General features: G+C 44.9%; 1 protein-coding gene across 1 annotated transcript in view; it reads right to left on the reverse strand.

The window, feature by feature from the left end:
* The window catches only part of DNER (delta/notch like EGF repeat containing), a 313,381-nt gene that overhangs the window by 172,110 nt on the left and 120,277 nt on the right, over nt 1-20,994 (reverse strand). Inside the window, exons 2-4 of the mRNA XM_038574064.1 lie at nt 6,229-6,528; nt 3,744-3,838; nt 893-1,059 (exon numbers count right to left, since the gene is read on the reverse strand). Of these exons, the coding sequence (XP_038429992.1) occupies nt 893-1,059; nt 3,744-3,838; nt 6,229-6,528 (562 nt within the window). The remainder of the gene's footprint in view (nt 1-892; nt 1,060-3,743; nt 3,839-6,228; nt 6,529-20,994) is intronic.

Consider the following 20,994-nt stretch of genomic DNA (forward strand, 5'->3'; position numbering starts at 1 on the left):
GCACAGGACTGGGATGGCTAGAATCTGAACTTGAGCTTGTGTCAAGTTGAGGCTGCATGAGCAACAAGCTTTGATAAAGCAGCTGATGATACGCGGTCTGCTAAGGGGCAGGAGTTACACGTTCCAACCCCAAAGATGCTCAGTGCTGGGTGAGGGATGAAGACAACGTGGGATATGGTCAGAATGCCAACCAGGGGAAGGGTCTTCTGGAAATTGCCCATGTGTAGCCTTTGGGAGGAGCAGAGGACAGTGGGGCAGGGGGATGCATCTCGTTTTATGAGGACCATTTCTACTCTAGGGCAGAGGAATTGGGGAATGTAATAGTTTAGGGAAGGATAAACTGCAGATTTAAGTATATTCAGGAAAGTGAAGAGTCAAAAGTGACCCAGGAGATGAGTGTGGGGAAGAGGAACCCCAAAGGGAGTTCTCCATGCTGCTTCTGAGTCAGAGGTTCAGATGTAGCAAATGGCTTCTGAAGGGCTGTGCCCAGCATCCTAGGTCAGGCCTGAATCAGGTGACAACAGGGTTTTTCTGAGAGACCAACATTCAGTGTGTCAGGTTGCCCACTAGTCCTAGAGGAAGCAGACTAGAGTCCAAAAGGAAGCAGGTTTGAGCTCTAAAGTGCCAAAGGTCACACATCCATGTTGCCCTGTCTGGAGCTGGGACACAGTCTCAGGGGTTCAGAGCACATGCTTTTTCCATGCTGAGTCACAGGGGACATGCTAGCTTAGAAATCCATGTTGATCATAAGCAAAACCTCACCTAAAATGGAAGAAATAGAGCTGATGTCTAGGACTCAGATTATCTGAGCATAATGCCCCACCCACCATCTGGAAACACCGAACCCAGGTCGGGCCAAAGCAGGTGTGTCTCAGGTAGCTCATTAACTCACCGATGAAGTGGTTGTGCCCTAAGGCCAGCATCTCCTCCAGGAGGACCAGGCCCCCGGGGGCCTGCAGGAGAGTCACACTCCGCCCATCGATGAGGGAGCACTGTTGGAAGCCCGTGGCCGTGACCTTCCACAGCAAGATCAGCGACGCAGTGGCATCTTGCCGAATTCTGAAAATAGGAAGGAGGTAGACCAGGAGCCCCTTTCAGAAAAATTCATCTTAGAACCAGTCCGACAAAGTGACAAATAAAAATAAGATGACACGTACACCCGCAAAGGTCTCAGGAAATCATTACAAAGGCCCCCATGGGCTTCAAAATAGACCACAAGAAGGACACCCGGGTGGCTCAGTGGTTGAGCAACTGCCTCCAGCTCAGGCATGATTATGGAGTCCCAGGATCGAGTCCCACATCGGGCTCCCCATGGGGAGCCTGCTTCTCCCTCTGCCTATGCCTCTGCCTCTCTCTCTGTGTCTCTCATGAATAAAATAAATAAAATCTTTAGAACAAAAACAAAATAGACCACAAGACAATCCCCCTTTGAGTAACAACTGTGACCAATAATAAAGGGCATATGGAGTTCTTCTGGGGACAAATCCTTCCACATTCACACAATCTGGAGCCCTGCTTGAATTTACTATAAACGTGCCGCGCGTCCCCAAACGGCCACCTGAGCTGTGCTGCCAACATAAGCAAAAGTGTGTCACCTCCCATGCTTCAGGCTTCTCTTGCCTTTTGCTTGTTTTCCAGCGTAAAATCAAAGAATGAGATGCTAGAAAGCAAATCAGCCCTGGCCTCGGTTCCCCTTTCAATCCAAAACCCCACAACTCCCACCTTACAGGCCAACGCTCCCCCAACATGCAGCTACTGTCCCTTCCCAAGCAGGTGCTGTCCCAGCTCCCAGCCATTGCACCCCGTGTGCCTGGCTAACGTGCCTTTCTGCAAGGCTCAGCCTGAGTCACCTCTTCTGTCTGAGACCCTCCCTGTCTTCCCACCACCCCGCAGCTGCCTCTTCCCTCCTCGTGCTCCTGGAGAACCAGCTCTTACGAGAAGATCTGTGTACTCCGAGGGCAGAGCTCCTGGCTTGCAGCAGGATGTTCAATCAGGGTTTGATCAAAGGTTGAATTCATGAATAAATGAAAGTCCCAGGGGCGGCGAGCAAGCCTTACAAGTGAATTCAGGGCATCCAGAGGTTATTCAGCACTCCCATCTTACTCAGCCTGGGTCAGCCTGCTATTTTTGCCCAGGCCTGCAGCCTAGGAAGATCTTGGAGAACTTTAAGTTTGTTGAGAGGAGAAAAAACAAAAAGCATCTAAAGGGATAGAATATTAGAACTATCTGGGGCGCTGAGTGGTTCAGACGGTTATGCGTCTGCCTTCGGCTCAAGTCATGATCCTGGGGTCCTGGGATCAAGCCCTGCATTGAGCCCCACATGGGGCTCCCAGCTCAGCGGGGAGCCTTCTTCTCCCTCTCCCTCTGCCGCTCCGCCCTGTTTGTGCTCTCTCTCAAATAAATAAAATCCTATAAAAAAAAACTATTTGGAAAGACTTGTGAAAGTAAGATCATATGAGCCAGACAGGAGAGTGCTAGGAGATGGTTTCATAAACTTAAAGGAAACTACAGATCCTGATTTCCCTAAAGCTGGCTCTGGACAAGCAGCGAAACACTAGGACCGGGGTCCCCCTGCTGGTGGAACTGGAAGCTGCCTCAGAGGCCACACCTTTCTCCCCAACCCCAGGGGGACTTCTTCCTTGGGCTGGGTTCACTGCCCATCCTGGCTCTAACCCCCAGCAGAGTGAGTTCAAGTCTCCAGGGGAGGGGATGCAGGAGCAATGTAACAAAGTCCCTCCTTCCAAACATTTTGGGGCAAGGAGGGCACAAATGCTTCTGTATAAATGTTAGAGGTCTATAGTGCCCACTGCCCTCTTCAAAGGGAGCTGATGCCGAGCACTAGCTCGCCCAGGGTCAGGTGTCCCTCGGTCTTCTAAAATCTCTGAAGACTGGACAGCAAATTCCCATTCGGTCGCATGGGGTTGGGTAGCGGTGGGGAGGGTAATTGCAACAAAGAAGGATGAGCAGAGGGAGTGTCAGCAGCCCTGGGTCACAGCTCCATCCTGGCTCCAGCCCCACCTGTAGGTCACCTGCCACACAGCAGGTGCTCAGGCCCTGCTCTTCCCTGTGACAGTGGGCAGTATGTAATTCAAAAGAGTTTAAGTCTAAACCAAAACCAAACCAACCCTCTCTCTCTCCAGATGCATGTTTTTAAAAATGAAATTGTAATGTTTGGATTTTAAATTATGCACATGGGGTGGCACTTGGGTGGCTCAGTCGATTAAGCATCTGCCTTCGGTTTAGGTCATGATCCCAGGGTCCTGGGATAGAGCCCTGCACTGTGCTCCCTGCACCGTGGGGAGCTTGTTTCTCTGTCTCCCTCTGCCTGCCACTCCCCCTCCTTATTCTCTCTCTGTGTCAAATAAATAAATATTTTTTAAAAATAAATAAATAAATTATACACATGAATTCAACCAATGGTCCATTAAAATCATAAGGGGCCAAAGCATTCCAGAAGCAAAAGTCATTTGGGAAGTGAAGGCTCTGGCTCTGGATCTTATGCAAGGCCTCAGGGTTTCTGATCGCCCACCTTACTCATCCCACACAATTCCACAATTCTGGATCCCCACTGCAATATTTTCCCCTGAAATAGGTCCTTCTGGGTTTTGAGTGATACAGGCCACATCTCCACATGGAACCTCATCCATGATTCTCACTGGACTGACCAGTTACACAGATGGGCACAACCCAGCTTACAGTCCCCAGTACCGAGCTTCACGGTTTCCAACTGTGGGTGTTCTTACTTGACTGAGGTGTTCTGTGGCACTTCAAAGGACACCAGGCGGCCACCGGCAGAGCTGTTAGAACTGGCATTCCCACAGGCAATATCTGGGACCACCTGGAGGGGAAGAAAAGGGATAAATAAGTCATCGGGGTGTAATGCAAGATAATATTACAAAGCAAAAATCCCATGAGCTGCCTTTAGATGACACGGAGGTGGAGACAGACAGGGGACAAGTGAAACCTTACAAACTCAAAAGAAAAGCTTTGCCATCTGATTTTCTGAAATGCAAAAGCTTTCCTGAGAGCCATCTACCAATCCCTGGGGTGCTCTAACTGGTAGGATACTGTTTTCCAGTTCCTAAGCAGTCACTGGCCTCTGCTCTATGCTCAGTCTGGGGTAATGAGGGGCTAAATGCTTACAGAACAAGAAAGCAGCCCTTAAGGACTGGCCTGCATGCAGCAGCATAAACCAGGAGAACAAGCCTCAGAACGAGCAACAAGCAAGAAGCACCTGGTCTGAGTGACCCTGCTCTGTCCAGAGGTGGGTCTCAGGAAGCACCTGCTAAAGCCAGCGAACTGGGAAGCTGCCTATTTCTTCCCCCGTGGACTACACCTTCATTTTTTAGGTAGCAACATGCCAATGTGTACAAAAAAAGGAGCTCAATGAGGGGAACAATCGTGTTCTTCAGAAAACACAACTGTGAACACCGGAGCCGTGTCCACTGAGGTGGTTCGGACCAATTTATTCATTTATTCCTCATGCTGTGAGCACTGTCTTCACCCAGGAGAGTCAAAACAAAGGGGTATTAAATGTATCCATCATCAGTGAATTAACTGAGAACAATACAGAAATTCTCGGCACTTCCATCCACACCCGACACTTAGAATTTATGATCCAGAAGGGCTGGTAGTCAAATGCCGGGGAGAAAGCCCACCGCCCACCATGGATATTCAAAGATGCAAGTCCGACTTGCTAAATTTGTGTTAATTGGCAACTGTGACATTCCATTTGAGTTCCTTAGAGGCTCCAAATAGCTTCACGTTTCTGAAGCATCGTTAGCTTCGTAAAAAGGGGAAACCCAACTGTATCCCCATCTTCCTCTGGCAACTTTTAACCTGCTTTTTGAATAGCCTAAGAAGTTACAGCATGACAGGAATATGAGGCCTATCTTTCTACATTTACCAACTGTAGGATAGCATGTCTTTAAATAAATAGATTACAATGGCCGGCCGGCTGGGGAGAAATTTTCTTTAAGGGACACTTCCTTGATAAATGTAGAATCAAATCTAGTTCACATTCAAGAAGTGAGTCATTCCGCAAGGAGGAATTAAAACCAAAACTTCAAAGCATTTATTAAAAGTCTGAAATCAGAACATGTTCAGTTTTTTTCAGGCAGGCTGAAAACACTGCCCTGCAGTCGGAATATGGCCTTCATAAATTGGGTGGCCATGAAAAAAGAAATGGGTCAACGGGTTAGAACAATCCAAGAAAATAAAAGAAGAAATGAAGTCTTGTCTCTTTCGCAACAATAAAGGAAATTTCTAGACATATCCCTTGACTCTAAAAGTGCTACACAAGATCTATGTGTTTTGTCATTTAAGCTACAAAACCAGTAATGACATACAATCACAGGATGTCACATAAAATACAAGATACAGAAGGGAATTACACTCTTTCCATGTCACCTCAAAGTCATGATCTGGATTTGTTTCCCAACTCTCCTAGCTAGCAAACTTATCTTATATGTTAATCGTCAAGGGTCTGCTGGAAATTCCTCAAAATGAGACCTTCAATGAGCTTGAAAATACAAGCCAAACCCAGCCTGGACAAGAATCAATAAACAGAATCCGTCCCTGCCAAAATAGATAAAATTCAGAAATTGCATTCCCAAAGGCATTCTCAAAATATTCTAAAAATCACTAATAGTGTCTCAGGTTAAGATCATATGGGCTGCAAGACACCAAATAATAAACAAACAAGAAGTTAAGCATAACATTAAGGAGAATTAGGTCAAGGGTGGAGGGTCTGCCCCCAATCCGAGATTCTCTCACAGAAATGTATATGGATATCATTCTAGAAAATAATTTCATTCATTTTCTTTCCTTGCTGACTCTTTGTATGCCCCCCAAACAGTCATAATTTTCAAGCCTCCTTCGTGTAACCGAATGAGAGCTCCCACACATAGGTGCAGATGGCAAAGTCAGACACGGTACCTTGTCAAGGGGGTAACTTCAAGGTCTTCCTTTTTTTTTTTTTAAGGTTTTATTTATTTATTCATGAGAGACACAGAGAGAGAGGCAGAGATGTAGGCAGAGGGAGAAGCAGATGCAGGACTCGATCCCAGGACCCCAGGATCACAACGTGAGCCGAAGGCAGATGCTCAACCACTGAGCCACCCAGGTGCCCCAAAGGTCTTCCATCTCCTTGCCCATGTCAGGACCCCTGGAATCCTTTAAACCGCTCCGGTTCCTTACATAACAACATATGCAACAAAATGTTCTCACCTCCACTTGATCCCATTTCATTTCTACAACTTTCTGCCCTGTTTTGGGCTGCCAGGTGGGCAGGGTCACGGTGGCCTGAGAGCGGGGCAGGATGATGTCGGGCTCCTGGGTGGCGGGGACAGGCTGCAGCTGCCTGGGGGCCATGGACTCGGTCCAGCCGTTGGCGGGGAGGCTGGGCAGGGCCTGTTCACAGTTGGGACCTTCATAGCCTTCGTTGCAAACGCAGAGGTAGCCCTGGGAGCCGCTGCTGCTGCAGTTGCCATGGTGACAAGGGGTGCTGGCACAAGGATCTGCCACGAGCTGAAATGAGACCAATAAATGGGTCAATTATGCCTTCGTAAGAAAGCGCTGCCTTCGCTGGGCAATTAGCTCCGTGTCTCGGAGCTGCTGCTCTAGGAAACTGTGTTCCTGCAGAACCGGCGGTTTACGTGTCTCTAACTACTGGTGCTGTCATAGGGGTGCCCCCCAAGGTCATCCTAACATTAACCCTTCCACGCAGAACAGGCAACCAGCAAGAATGTACCTAGGGGAAGAGCTTCCCCAAACCCAAGTCCCTAAATAACGTTGGTTTTGGGAAAACGTTACTGAGAAGAATTTTCTAGGGCAAGAACATTTCAAACCGAGGCTCATTTGGAAGATGCCAATGTTGAGACTCTGGCCGGCCAGTCACACGACAAATGACACTAAGGATCTAAACTGGAACCTCCTTTTGCACCTTCTGGACCCTTGCAAGGTTGCCTTAGGAGACATGACCCCCCAAAGTAACTTCTCTCCCCTAAAGAGGATGCTTATCTACGTCTCCCGATCTCTACCTGCTGAACAACCCTTTTTTAAGGTGACGTTATTGAATCAAATCTTCCAAAAATGATCGGCCTGCATGACAGCTGTCAGCCAGAGCAGAGCATTGGGGGACACTCACGGGAGGCAGGATTTTTCGAGAGTTTCTACCTCGTTATCGTGGAGGGGGATCATAGAGAAATGTGATCGTGGCTGGGTACGGAGGATAAAAATTCACCAGCAGGTCTTTAAACTGTGACGATGCTTCTGAGTAAAGTGTTTATCTCTGAGGCCTTTGCTGACCCGTGAATCACCATGTGTCATAACTCGAGACGTGCTACAACATAAGGGACTGGTCACCCGCTCCTCCTGAGACAGCTCGAGGGTTCGCACATGTTCTCCATGCTTTATTCAACTATCATTTGCTTCTGTGAACAGAAAATTAGACCTCTATCTGATGTGTCCCTGGCTTCTCAGGGCTGATCCAAAAAAAAAAAAAAAAAACAAATTCAGTGACGAAGAGACTGCAGAGAAGTGAGACCCTCAATTTCTCCTGTTGAAATGAATTCACACATAAACACACATGGAGAGAATTCCACTCGGTAAAACAGCTTCCCGTCCTGCTAATTATCCTTGTCCGACAATTTCCAACAAACTCCTTAAGGAATATTGAGGGATTCTGGACCGAATAAAATGAAACTCCAAAAATGTCACAACATTCTCCGCGCTCCCTTGGCAATTCCTTTACAGAATCTCAGTTAAAAGGGGATGGGTTGGTATCTGGAGAATTTAAACTTATTTAAACTGCAAATTATTTTAAATATTTACGATCATTATCAACTTAAAGTAAAACCCAGACTCCTTCCAGAGTCAGACAAATCTCTCCCTGATCTGACCCCTTCCTGTCTCCCCTCCTCCCTTACACTCTTCCCTCCTTACCTTCTTTCTGTCCCTAGACTATGCGCCGAGATCATTCCCACCTCAGGGCCTTTGCATCTGCTGGGCCCTCTACCTGAATGGGCTTTGCATGGCTCTCTACTTCATTTCACAAAGTTCTCTACTCAAATGTCACCTCCTCAGAGAAGTCTTCCCTCACTACAAAATCTAAAGTAATGTTTTCTTTTTCTCCCACAACCCTGTGGGCTCTGCGGGTGCAGGGGCTTTATCTACCATGTTCATGGCACTACTCCCAGCATGTCAAGGAACACCGAAAACATGGCAGGGCTTTTTTTTTTTTTTTTTTTTTTTTTTTTAAGTGTTGACAAAATAAAGAGATCAGCTGATATTTGGAAGGCAATGCATGACAAGACACAGATGTGAAGGGTTTTTTTTTTTTTTTTTAAGCCACAATATTGTTTTCTCCTTTCTGATTTATTTTTAGGAAGTCTTCATGGAATGGGTATCACTTCAAGAATTATTTGACAGGAAGGAGAACTTCATTAGCCAGGAGAAAGGGGACAGATAGCCATGTTTCTGAAATCAACCTTTTAAAACAACATCTGAGGTTGACCTAGATGTCACAAATTAAGACACTGAACACAGGCCTGAACACAGAACAAGACATTTAAGTGATTTAAGTAAATTGAAGAGATAATTACAAAAAAATTAATTCTGGAAGTCCAAACCTCCATTATGAAGCTTGGAGGAAGACATTCCTAAGGCCAGGACCACCTATCTGATGGCCAGAGAGGTCCTGAGGCTTTTGCTCCATGGCCACTGCCCACTGCTGGCAACAGCCCCAGAGAGGCACCAAGAATGCAAAGCACAGCTCTCCATGTGCACAGAAAAGGCTACCAGGCATGATACCTACTGCTCCGTCTAAGGAGGCCACAGAGAGTTTTCAAGGGACATTGCCAAATAGTATCTCATTTGTGCTCACAGCAACCTTGAAATAGAGAAGGACTTTCCTGAACCGTATCACTGTTCAGAAACAGGACAGAGTGGAGTGACTTATTGCAGCCCCTACCAAAGAACTATGCCAGAGCTGTGCCTCTGACTTCCAGCCAAGAGTTCTGTCCACAACACAGCACTACAACTTTGATAATAAGTTATCATCACACCAAAAACAAACAAACAAAAAAAACCCAATCTCTGTGAAGAAGGCCAATGGTCAGGGTTATATCTATAAGCAACAGAAAATATTTCTGTAAGTAAGGATTAAGTGTAGACAAACCAAGGCACTTCTTTGGAATAAAAGTATAATGATGATACTCAACAAATATTGATTGAGGTCTTATTATCTGATACGAACTATATCAGATCTGGGAATAAAATTGCTAAAAAAAAAAACAAAAACAAAAAACCTAAACAGATGCAGTATGTGTCCCTATAGAGTTTATACCTAGTAACCTAGTATGAACACCAAGAACAACAACTGCAAAACTAGTACTACCTGCCATTCACTGGGTACTTCCTGTGTGCTGACACCACAGTCAGCATTTTACATTTCCAGGCACTCTTCTACCTCAGGGCCTTTGTACTGGCTGTTCCCTCTGCCTGGAACTCTCATTTCTTATGGCTGCCCCCAAGCCTCCTTTGAGCCTTTGCTCAAATGTCATTTTCTTTAAATAAAAAAAAAAAAGATTTTTATTTATTTGGCAGAGGGAGAGAGAAAGCACAAGCCGAAGAAGGAACGGCAGAGGGAGAGGGAGAAGGAGGCTCCCCACCAAGCAGGGAGCCCAATGCGGGGCTCTATCCCAGGACCCCAGGATCATGACCTGAGCTGAAGGCAGATGGCTTAACCGACTGAGCCACCCAGGTGCCCCTAAATCTCATCTGGAGGACTTCCCTGGGCACACAATTTAAGCATGCCACGTCTGCACCCCTTTGCACTGTTAATTCCTCCTTCCCTGCTTTATTTTTCTCCAAAACATCTATTATGTTCTAATACATGGTGGGGGAAAAAATGTCACCTACTTATTATACTGATTTTGTATCTTTCCCCACTAGACTGCAAACCCTGTGTGGTCAGATTTCTCTCCCCTGTTTCGCTCACTGGAGTGCCCCCACCTCACCCTAAGAACACTACACGGCACACGGGAGCTGCTAAATGAATACCGACGATGTCCTATGCAAGTAGCTGTAGAGCCTGTGAGGTGTCCTGCTACATGAAATAGAATTAGGACTCTCCAGGGCCCCCTCCCAGGTCTTGAAAAAGAAAATCAAGGAATGCCTCACATATCTGTCCTAGAGGGCTTTAGAGCAATTTAATAACTTTATTTTTTTAAGATTCTTTAAATATGTATTTATTTATTCATAGAGACACACAGAGAGAGGCAGAGACACAGGCAGAGGGAGAAGCAGGCTCCCCACGGGGAAGCCTGATGCAGGACTCAAACCCAGGACCCCAGGATCATGACCTGAACCAAAGGCAGATGCTGAACCACCGAGGTGCCCCGCAATTTAATAACTTTAAAATGGCTTTAGAAAGGGAAAGGAGAGTCTCCTTTCCTTACATCCCAAGAGGTAGGGCAGAGAGAGCCAGCACAACCTCCCGCCTTTCCTTGACGAAGGAGGGCAGAAAGAGTAAGGGGTCAGTGGGGGGCACAGGTGGGCCCCAACACCACGGCAGTGGTCCCCAGAGACCATCCACCAGGTGAGCCGCTGCTGAAGCCCGTCACCCCGGGTGCTAGCAGACAGAACTGGGTGCAAAGGGCAGGTCCCCACAGCCATGCCCAACGTCATGCTCAGGAGTCGGTTCCGCCAGGTAAGGAATAAGGAGCTGGAAGGAAAGTATGATCAGAATTAATGATCTTGTGCAAGAGCTCGTGGGCTTCACCCCAGAGCAGGATGCGTGAGCAGCACGGGGATGAAATGACGCCTGATTCGCGGGCTGCCAGGAGGGATGCTCCTAGTGAAGACGACAAAGGCTAAAAATGAAGCTGTCAGTCGCACGGATTTCTGCAGGGATTCAAAATAATGACGATGAGATGGAGCACGCGCTGGCATAACACAGGGGAGCTGAATGCACTACCCGGTCATCGATCCCTTCTTTAAAGTAATCATTCCAGGGGCGCCCGGGTGCCTCCGTCAGTTAAGCATCTGCCTTTGGCTCAGGTCATGATCCCAGGGTCCGGGGATCGAGCCCCCGAGTTGGGCTCCCTGCTCAGCAGGGGGTCTGCTTCTCCCTCTCCCTTTCCCCTGCTTATGCTCTCTTGTTCTCTGGTGCTCTCTCTCTCTCTCTCTCTCTCTCTCTCTCTGCTCCCCTCAAACAAATAAGAATAAGTGAACCCTTTAAAAAAGTAATCCTCCAAAAAAAATAAAATAAAAAGGTAATCACTCCATATGAATGCTACTTGCTGGGGGTGTGTATTAGCTGCTTCACTATGACAACTACCTGCCACTGTGCGCTCTAACACTTCAGGCCAGTTTCATAAAAAAAAAAAAAAAAAAAAAAAAAAAAAAAAAAAAGGAAAGAAAGAAAGAAAGAAAGAAAAAGAAAGAAAACCCCAATCTGTTTCAACTGTGTAACAACAAATAGAAGATAAAATGCAATCATCAACCTGTTGGGGAGGTCACCCCATTGAGTCTGAACCACAAGCAGGAGACAACCAAACTGCCAAAATGCATCATGAAGCAAAATATCCTAATGAATAGACTCGACTTTGGGGATTCTCAAAATTTCACAGGTGATGTTTTCTTGGCAATAATTTCTAGTTGCCAGTGACAGGGGTTGCGGAATGATCAAGTCTTTGTAATACGGGCTACAAGAAAGAATAAAGAGAAAGCCTGCGGATTAATGGTGTTCTGCTTACAACTTACCAGCAAGCTCACTGATCAAATGCTGCTTGTTGTTCCATCATTAATCACCCATTTAAGCCACATTTTTTTCACATCGCTGAACTAATCTGAAACTATTCTTCTCATAATTGCTTTTAGGCTTTTCACCTGTTTCAAATAATTCCTACTACAGGCAGGGCGTTCATGGGGTTGCGCAGGGTGCGACCGGAGGCCAGGCCGGCGAGGAGGTGTGCGTCAACCCCAGGACTCGTGACTGGAAGGCCCTGTCATGTGACACATTAGTGTGACCTGTTTTCCTTCCTTAAGCTGTCGCCTGACCCCATTTTCGGCAATTCTGATGTCCCCTGCGGCACACAAACAGAAGGATAGAAGGTCAAATTTAAAACAGGGATTTAAAAAAATAATAAAAGGCCCATTTTTAGGGTCATTAGATAAGTAAGTCAGAGCTAGAAGGATTGGCTCAATGTGGAGCATGTGAACACCTGCATCTGCATCACCTGGATGACGGGCCCGAGGAGGTGCCCACAGATCCACCTGCCCAAGTGATCCTCTCACACTCGTTTAGAGACTATGAGCCTCATTCCTACTTAATAAGGCTGATCACTGATTTGTGGGACATTTAGGGAGCACCAGGTGGGATAACTGGAATGTATGGGCCAGAAAAGGTACCAGGAAATGGGGTCAGGAAGACAAATAAAGCCCAGTCCTGGACCTCAGAGAGCTTGCAGTCCTGCAGAAGGTTCAGACACATTCACTAGGACTCCCCTGAGCCATCTATTTGGAATCAATTCCCTGCTTGCATGCACGTCAACTATTACAATCCTGGGCTGGGTGAGTTGAAGTCCCTGATGCTGACAGAGAACGTGGGTTTGATAACTGCAGGTCTAAAAGGAGGTCAAGATGACGGTGGTGGCTTTCAGCAAAATGAAGGAGTTAGCAAGGAGTTTTGTTTTGGGTTTTTTTTTTTAAGATTGTATTTATTTATTCATGAGTGACACACACACACACAGAGGCAGAGACACAGGCAGAGGGAGAAGCAGCTCCCCAAGGGGAGCCCGATGTGGGACTTGATCCCAGGACCCCGGGATCACACCTTTGGCCAAGTCATTCGCCTGTTCTGGATGCACATTCCTCACGTGTTAAGTGAGGGCCTAGGGTAGCATATCTCAAGGCCTCCCCAGCTCTGGGATTTTAGATTCTATGGATGGCCACTCCATTGACTGTGTTTTCAGAGGATCCAGGCAAGCACGGAGCAAACCTGATGCCACCTCCCTCCCTCATTTATACCCATTACTCAGTGGGCAAAGTCATCCAGAGAATGAGAAGAATGTCTGAGGGACTCAAACCCAGTAAAGCCCAGAAGGAGAATCTGCATGCACTGATGGAGCACATGACGTGACCCGGGCCCCACAGGTCACTGAGGGGACATGGTGGACTCATGGCACTTATAGAGGAAGAGAGGAGTTAGATATAGACACAGAAGAGAAATAGCTCAGGGGCATTTTTATGTGGTATTAAGAAATAAGTAGAATAGGGGCATGTGGGTGGCTCAGTCGATTAAGCATCTGACTCTTGATTTTGGCTGAGGTCATGATCCCAGGGTCATGAGATCGAGCCCCACATTGGGCTCCATGCTGTAAGTGGAAACTAATCAAGATTCTCTCTCTCCCTTGGCCTCTGTCCCATTCCCTGGTCATGCTCTCTCAATCTCTAAAATTAATTTTTTTTTAAAAAATTAGAAGTAAGTAGAAGGGCCATTGCTTTAGTAATTTTTCTAAGCAGAAAAAAATCAATGAAGGGACATTTTAATATACATTCTGATGCAGATATTAGTATCATAGGATGAAGGGGTGCCTTATTAAGCAAGGAACAAAAACAGAAGCCTTACAGCAGTATGTCTTGACCTCAGCACTATTGACTCTTCAGGCTGGATCCCTCTTTGTTGAGTGGGCTGCCCTGATCATTGTAGGATGCTTAGCAGCATAGCCCGTCTCTACTTAACAGACACCAGAACCCCTCCTGCCCACAGTGACAGTTATGACAACCAAAAATGTCTCCAGACATTGCCGACATCTCCTGGAATAAAATCACTCCCTGTTCAGAAACATGGCCCTCAAGGAACAGACGGGCGTACTTCACTCCATCAAAATGTTTTAAAAATCCACATGACTCTGTAAATCAAGTCATGATGGAGGGAAATATGTATAACGTATTACAAAGGACTAAATCCCTTACTATATCAATTCCTACATATCAACAGAAGACACCTCAATAAAAAGGACAAAGAAATAAGCGACACAAAGATGTGCAGGAAATCATGCCATTTTTTATAATATCTTTGTGTTTTATAAGATTTTATTTATTTGAGAGAGAGAGACAGACAGACAGAAAGAGAGAGAGCATGAATAGGGGGGAGGAGAAGAGGGAGAAGGAGAAGCAGACTCCCCACTGAGCAGGGAGCCCAATGTGGGGCTCAATCCCAGGACCTTGAGATCATGACCTGAGCTGAAGGCAGATGCTTCACCGACTGAGGCACCCAGGTGTCCCCTTATAATATTTTTAAACACAAAGCACAATATCGTGTGCTTATTTGTATGTGTAAAGTACACACACAAATTTTTAAAAGCAGAACGGACCATCATCTTAGTAATAATTTGTGCAGCAGAATCAGTTAAGAAGCTCTTTTTTTTTTTAAGATTTTATTTATTTTTTCATGAGAGACACAGAGTGAGGCAGAGACATAGGCAGAGGGAGAAGGAGGCCCCCAGCAAGGAGCCCAATATGGGACTCAATCCTCAGACCTGAGACTCCAGGAGCATGACCTGAGCCAAAGGCTGATGCTCAACCACTAAGCCACCCAGGTGCCCCAGTTAAGGAGCTCTTTAAACCATAGATTCCCCCCACCCCAGGCTGCTAATCAAACACGCCAAGCGTGAGGCCTAGAAACCTTTATCTTTCAGCATTCCCTAGATGATTCTGACATACCTGGTCCAAAACCCAAGATGTACAATTTGTTGGTATAAACCAGGGGTTGCCACGCTACCACTGCAGGCCAAACCCAGTCTGCTTTTGGAAATAAAGTTTTGTTGGAACACAACCACAGCCATCTATTTATGTGTGGTCACTTCTGCGCTACATCAGCAGCAGAGTGATTGCCAAAGAGACTCTCTGGCCCATAAAACCTATACAATATTTATTATGTGGCCCTTTAGTTTGCCGATCAATCCCTCATCTAGATGATACTGCCTCTGGGGTTCACAAAAAGGAAAAACAGGTACATGGGCTCATCTAGAAAGACTACGGAGGAGAAAAGCTTGAACAGAGCACTATAAAGCCAATAGCAATTACATGTATTTTTCCCCCACCCAACTCTCTTACCGGGTTGGCGTGCCCCAAGTGATTGAATTATAGAAGGACCTCTTGCAATACAGCTTAAGGCAGAGCAGGGGCCAAACACTTGTTTTTAATCATAACTCTATGCAAGAATTGGGAAGAATGAATCCTGGCACTATGAAGGGAATCCTTATCTAGATAATCCAGCACCAAGAAAGACCACAGTCCAGGGCCACAGACCCATTTCTCCTTCACTGGAAGGAATGTGGGAATTCTCACCCTCCCTTCCATTCATTCATTGAACTACATGAAGATCAATGATGGGCAGCCCACTGGAAAAGGTAGACATAGAAACAAGCAGAGCAACAGAGGAAGGTGGGTGGGGAAGAGCCAAACAGAACAGACCCTTGAAATTGAAGAGTGTCTACATCAGCCCACTGGGAGATGGGAACCAGAAGAAAGACAATTCCAGAATTTGGAGTTTAGGGTTTCTGGCAAAATGCTGATGAGCAGTCACACTGTGACACAGTAGAGAAAGCCTGTGGTTTTATACTCTCATGTGGGTGATTGTGGACAAGGCAAGGAAGTTTCCTGGGACTCCGTTTCCTCAACCATAAGAGGAAGGGATGGGACTAGAGAGCTCCGATGTCCTCTCAAGTCTTAATATGAGTGTACTCTGTCCAAAATAGCAATCACACTGGTTAGAAATGTCGTCTCCATCCTGAAAGACAAATGAACACTGTTGCAATCCAACTGTCACAGTATTTTTGCCTTAAAAAGGAATTTTTCCCACTTGGTTCAATAAAGATCTCAATTATAGTCCAACACCAACTGCTTACCCACTAGGAGTAAAGATGTGGAAAAAAATCCACTACGGTGCTTGTGCCAGTAGTAGACTCTGCCAAGAAATGCATCCCATGATATCTTTTTTCCAAATCCAAATAATAAAAATGCTCATTCACTTGACTGAATCAAGAGCTACACGTCTTAGTAAAATACACATTCTCATATTTCGGTATTTCTTCACCTCTGTGTTAGAGACTCTGGATCTACTTGAAAACTTATTCCAATATAAGTATGGGCAGTCCACTTCCCCCCACCAATTCTGAGTTGATTTGCTTAAAATCAGCCTGTCCTGATTTTCACATGTATGTGGAGTTTCATTTGTAAGTAGGCTAAAAGGAAATCATAAGCAGAACCCATATTTCTGACTGTGAAATACGTCCATTAAAAATAAAGTACTACATGTCTAAGTAGTCTCACACTTTTTCATGGGATTTCTTTAAAGCACACTCTGGGGGCACCTGGGTGGCCCAGTGGTTGAGTGTCTGTCTTTGGCTCGCTCAGGTCATGATCCCGGGGTCCTAGGACTAAGTCCCTCACCGGGCTCCCTGCAGGGAGCATGTATCTCCCTCTGCCCATGTCTCTGCCTCTCTTTGTGTGTCTCTCATTAATAAATAAATAAAATAAATAAATAAATAAATAAATAAGTAAGTGAGTAAATAAGTAAAGCAAGCATACTCTGTTTGGAAATGATCTTGAGATTGCCTTACCTTCTCTTTAGTCTGGCTAACGCACTTGGTCCACAGTCATACTAATGAATCCTGAAGCCATGCTCAGCCACAGACACAGCAAGATTTAAATAACTGTCCTTCAAAAACCTAGCAAACCCCTTGTGCCTCGGTTTCCATATTCAACTGAATCCTAAGGGATCCTACTCAACCGCATTTACTGGCACAGGCACACCTGCCTTTCCTTTGCTTTTCTTTGCAGTCATTCAAAGACCATTTTCTTGAATCAGAAACTTACAGCACAACTCCAGGACATACATTTCTTGTTTCATCTCTCATCAGAGACACTCATATACCCTGGCAAACTCTTTTCTCAAAACAACATTGCCATTAATATGGGAAATATGTCAGCCTTTATCTCCCTGCTTACTCAGGAAAAGAAGCCTGTGGTGGACTCGGAATTAAACTTCCCGTGGAGGTCATATGATCACTGCAACTGATGCAGGGAAAGCATCTTATTAAATTCAACATCCACTTAAGAGTGAGGACTTTTTAGAAAACTAGGAATAGAGAGTACATCTTTAATCTACACACACACACACACAAAAAAAAAAAAAAAAAAAAAAAAAAAAACCTTCAGCGAATGTAATACCTATCGGTATTGAAAAGTTTCTCATTGAAATTGAGAACAAAGCAGGGATGTTTGCTATCACCACTTCCATTGAATATTGCATGAAAGGTCCTAACTAGTACAGGAAAGCAAGAATAAAAAGAAAGCATAAGGACTGAATTGGAACCAAAACTGCTGTGATTCGTGCATGCAGATAAATGATCAGAATATGGAACTTCAGCAAGTTTGCTAGATACAAGGTCAAAAAAATTTTTAATTGCATCTCTATGTAGCAGAAGTAAACAAAAACTAATTTTTTAAAGGTGTTGTTTAAAGTACACCAAAAAATCCCCCTAAACCTAGGGATAGCCCAAATGAAAAAAAGTGTATGGCCTCAGCAAAGAGAACTATAATATAGCAAAATAGCATTGAGAAAATTAAAGAAGACATTTGTAAATGGAGGGGTATTCTAGTCATAGATTAAAAATAGTATTACAAAGACTCGGATTTTCCCCCAAAGTGATCTACAGAGTCATTGGAATTGCAAGAAAAATCACAACAGTTTTTTTCTTCTGTTCTTTGTGCAAAATGACCCCAGATAGTCCAAACACTCTTAAATAAGAACAATATTAGAGAGCTTGCTCTATAGGGGATCAGGAATTTTAAAGCTATGGCCATCGGAACACTAGAAGATTCAAGAACTAGAAAGATCATATATGGACACTTTGTTTATGGAACAGAGTAGTGCAATAAATAGTCTTCTCAATAAATGGATATTATCCATTGATAATTAAGCTTGACTCCTCCCTCACATCACCCATAAAATTAAACTGCAAGTGAATTGTAGATCTGAGATGAAAAGCAAAAAAAAAAATTAAGCTTCAAAATGCTAACAGAAGAGAATACCTTCATAACTTTAGAACAAATAAATATCTAATAAACAGGACAAAGAACACTAAGTATGATGGAAAACTTATCAGTGAATTGGATGATACCAGGATTACAAACTTTCTTTATCAAAACACCAACAAGGGCACCTGGGTGGCAGTCAGTTGGGCGTCTGACTCTTAGTTTCAGCTCAGATAATGATCTCAGGGTCATGAGATCAAGCCCTGCAGTGGGCTCCATTCTCAGCGCAGAATCTGCTTGGGACTTGTTCTTCCTCTGCCCCTCCCCCTACTTGTTTGTGCTCTCTCTCTCTCTCAAATAAATAAATCTTTAAAAACACACACAAAAAAACATGCCAATAAAAGAGCAAAAATGCAAGCCCCAGAATGGATGAAGGTATTTATAATACATGTAACCCACAAAGGGCTCATCTCCAGAATAAAGAATTGTTTACATTAATGACGGTGGCGTCATGGAGACAATGCCATAGAAAAATGGGAAAGAGACCTGAACAGGCTCATCACAAAAAATGATATCCAGATGGCAAAAAAAAATAAGAAAACTTCCTCAACATCATTAGTAATCAGAGGAATGCAAATTAAAATCACAATAAGAGATTGCTGCGCATTTACAAGAACAACAAGTATCAAAAGATGGACACGGTCAAGTGTTGATGAGGACATGATACAACAGGAAGAATAAATTAGTGGCGGACTGCATGTTGGTACAACTGCTTTGGAAACCACTGGACATTGTGTCCTAAGATTAAATGAACATTCATCTTCTGATCTAGAAATCCACACCTAGATACATGCCTAATAGATAAACAAGCAAATGTGCACTGAGAGACATACACAAAATGCTCATATGTCCATTCATAATTGCCAAAAAGTGGAAACTACTCAAATATCCATTGAGTCAGATATATAAGCCAATTGTAATATACCCATACCAAAGAATACTCTCCAACCATGAAAAAGAATTATAGTCTTACAGAACAATATGAATAAATTCCCTGTGGGGCACCATAGTGGTTCAGTGGTTGAGCGTCTGCCTTTGGCTCAGGTCATGATCCCAGAGTCCTGGGATCAAGTTCCGCATTGGGCTCCCCAAGGGAGCCTGCTTCTCCCTCTGCTTATGTCTCTGACTCTCCCTGTGTCTCTAATGGATAAATAATTAAATCTTTCGAAAAAAAAAAATCCCCAATGTAACATTGTTTCCATTTGTGTGAAGATGACAAACAGCAAAACCAAAGGATGAAAGTCGGGACAGTAGTAGTTACCTTTGGGGAGAAGGAAGAGGTGGGGTTCAGAAACAGGTTGGAGGGTACCATTCTCACTCTTGACTTGGTCAGTAGTTACAAAGGTGATAATTTTATAATACATTGAGCTGTGCGTACTTGATTTGTGCACTCTTCTGTGTATGTGCTAATGCTTCACAATTTAAAACAAAAATTAATACTTACCATATATGCATATCAGGTTTATTTTGACCCATGAGGCAGTTAAAGGCAAGCCCCATCCTTAGTGGTCTCCTTCACTTAATTTATGATGGCTTTTCCCATTCAATCAATTGTGTCGTCATACAACACTCCCTAAAAACAGGGCCCAGCACAGTCAGGATTCTGACTTTTTAGCATACCAATGCTAGGAATTCTGTTAAAAAGTTTAGAATTTGGGGCACCTGTGTGGCTCAGTGGTTGAGTGTCTGTCTTTGGCTCAGGTCATGATCCTAGGACTGAGTCCTTCCCTGGGCTCCCTGTGGGGAGCTTGCTTCCCCATCTGCCTATGTCTGTGCCTCTCTCTCTGTGTATCTCTCATGAATAAGTAAATAAAATCTTTAAAAAAAAAAAGTTTAGAATTCTATTTCTCAAAATAAAGGTGAATGTTTTAAATTAGGAATAATTTCTAAATCTAGTCATGATATGATGAAAGAAGCAATCTCACTGGCTCAGGAGAGCCATCATGGAAAAGCTTTGGCCACGTATCTAGAAATCTACAGATGAGTGGCCTTAAGGTCGGTGATCAGCGGGGTCTAACAGATGAATAAACCATGGCTTCATCACAGTGAAGTCAGAGCCGTGAGATGCACATACAGGGTGCTATGAAACACAGTGCGTGGGGCAGTGGACTCGCCAAGGCAATTGAGGACATCTTTGGGTATAAAGTATGTCTCAAGGGTCAAGAAAGAGCTAATCAAGGAAAGAAGAGCAAGAAAGTGGGCTTCTGCCAGAGACAACAGTAAGTGCAAAGCCCTGAGGGGCAAAAGAGGTGGCATATTGAGACCTCTCCAAGTGCTGCTACTCAACTGGAGAACAGGCTACACACCAGCAAGTCTCCCAGGTCATGTCTTCATCATCTTCCAACTCTGTGGCCCATGCAATGACCTGAGTGAAGGAGGCAAATAACTATCCTTGGCAGGAGGCCCTGTCTTATGGAGTGTGGTGTCAACTGCACCCCCTACCTTGAGAGCTCCCCTTTCTGAAAGAGCCCTGGAACTGCTGGCAGAGGTGATGTAACTAACTTGCCTTTGCCTGAAAGTAAGCGTAAGGCTCCTTCCTGACTCTCCTCCCAGGTGGTGGACACCGCAGAGGGGCTCCCAGACCCCACAGAGACTCTCCCCCAGCACAGTGGCCACATGAGGCCACAGGAGCCAGGGAAGTCGACAGGAATCAAAATATGGCGGCTTCTCTGTTTCCCCCCCTGGTTTGACTTCTGTCCTAGAAGATTTAGGAAGCCAGGGAGACGAGGCAAGCCAGAGTGGGGACTCCAGTCAATCTAACTTTCAAAAGAGCCTTTCATTCTTGTTAGGGACCCCAAAGGTAGTCTCCAAATATTAAAATGTGCTCATTTCTCCATCTTTTAAAATAGGCACACATGACAAATGACACCTGGGTGGGGTAGGGTA

The sequence above is a fragment of the Canis lupus genome, chromosome 25 (genome assembly GCF_011100685.1).
Source record: "Canis lupus familiaris isolate Mischka breed German Shepherd chromosome 25, alternate assembly UU_Cfam_GSD_1.0, whole genome shotgun sequence".
In the NCBI taxonomy this organism is placed as follows: Eukaryota; Metazoa; Chordata; class Mammalia; order Carnivora; family Canidae; genus Canis; species Canis lupus.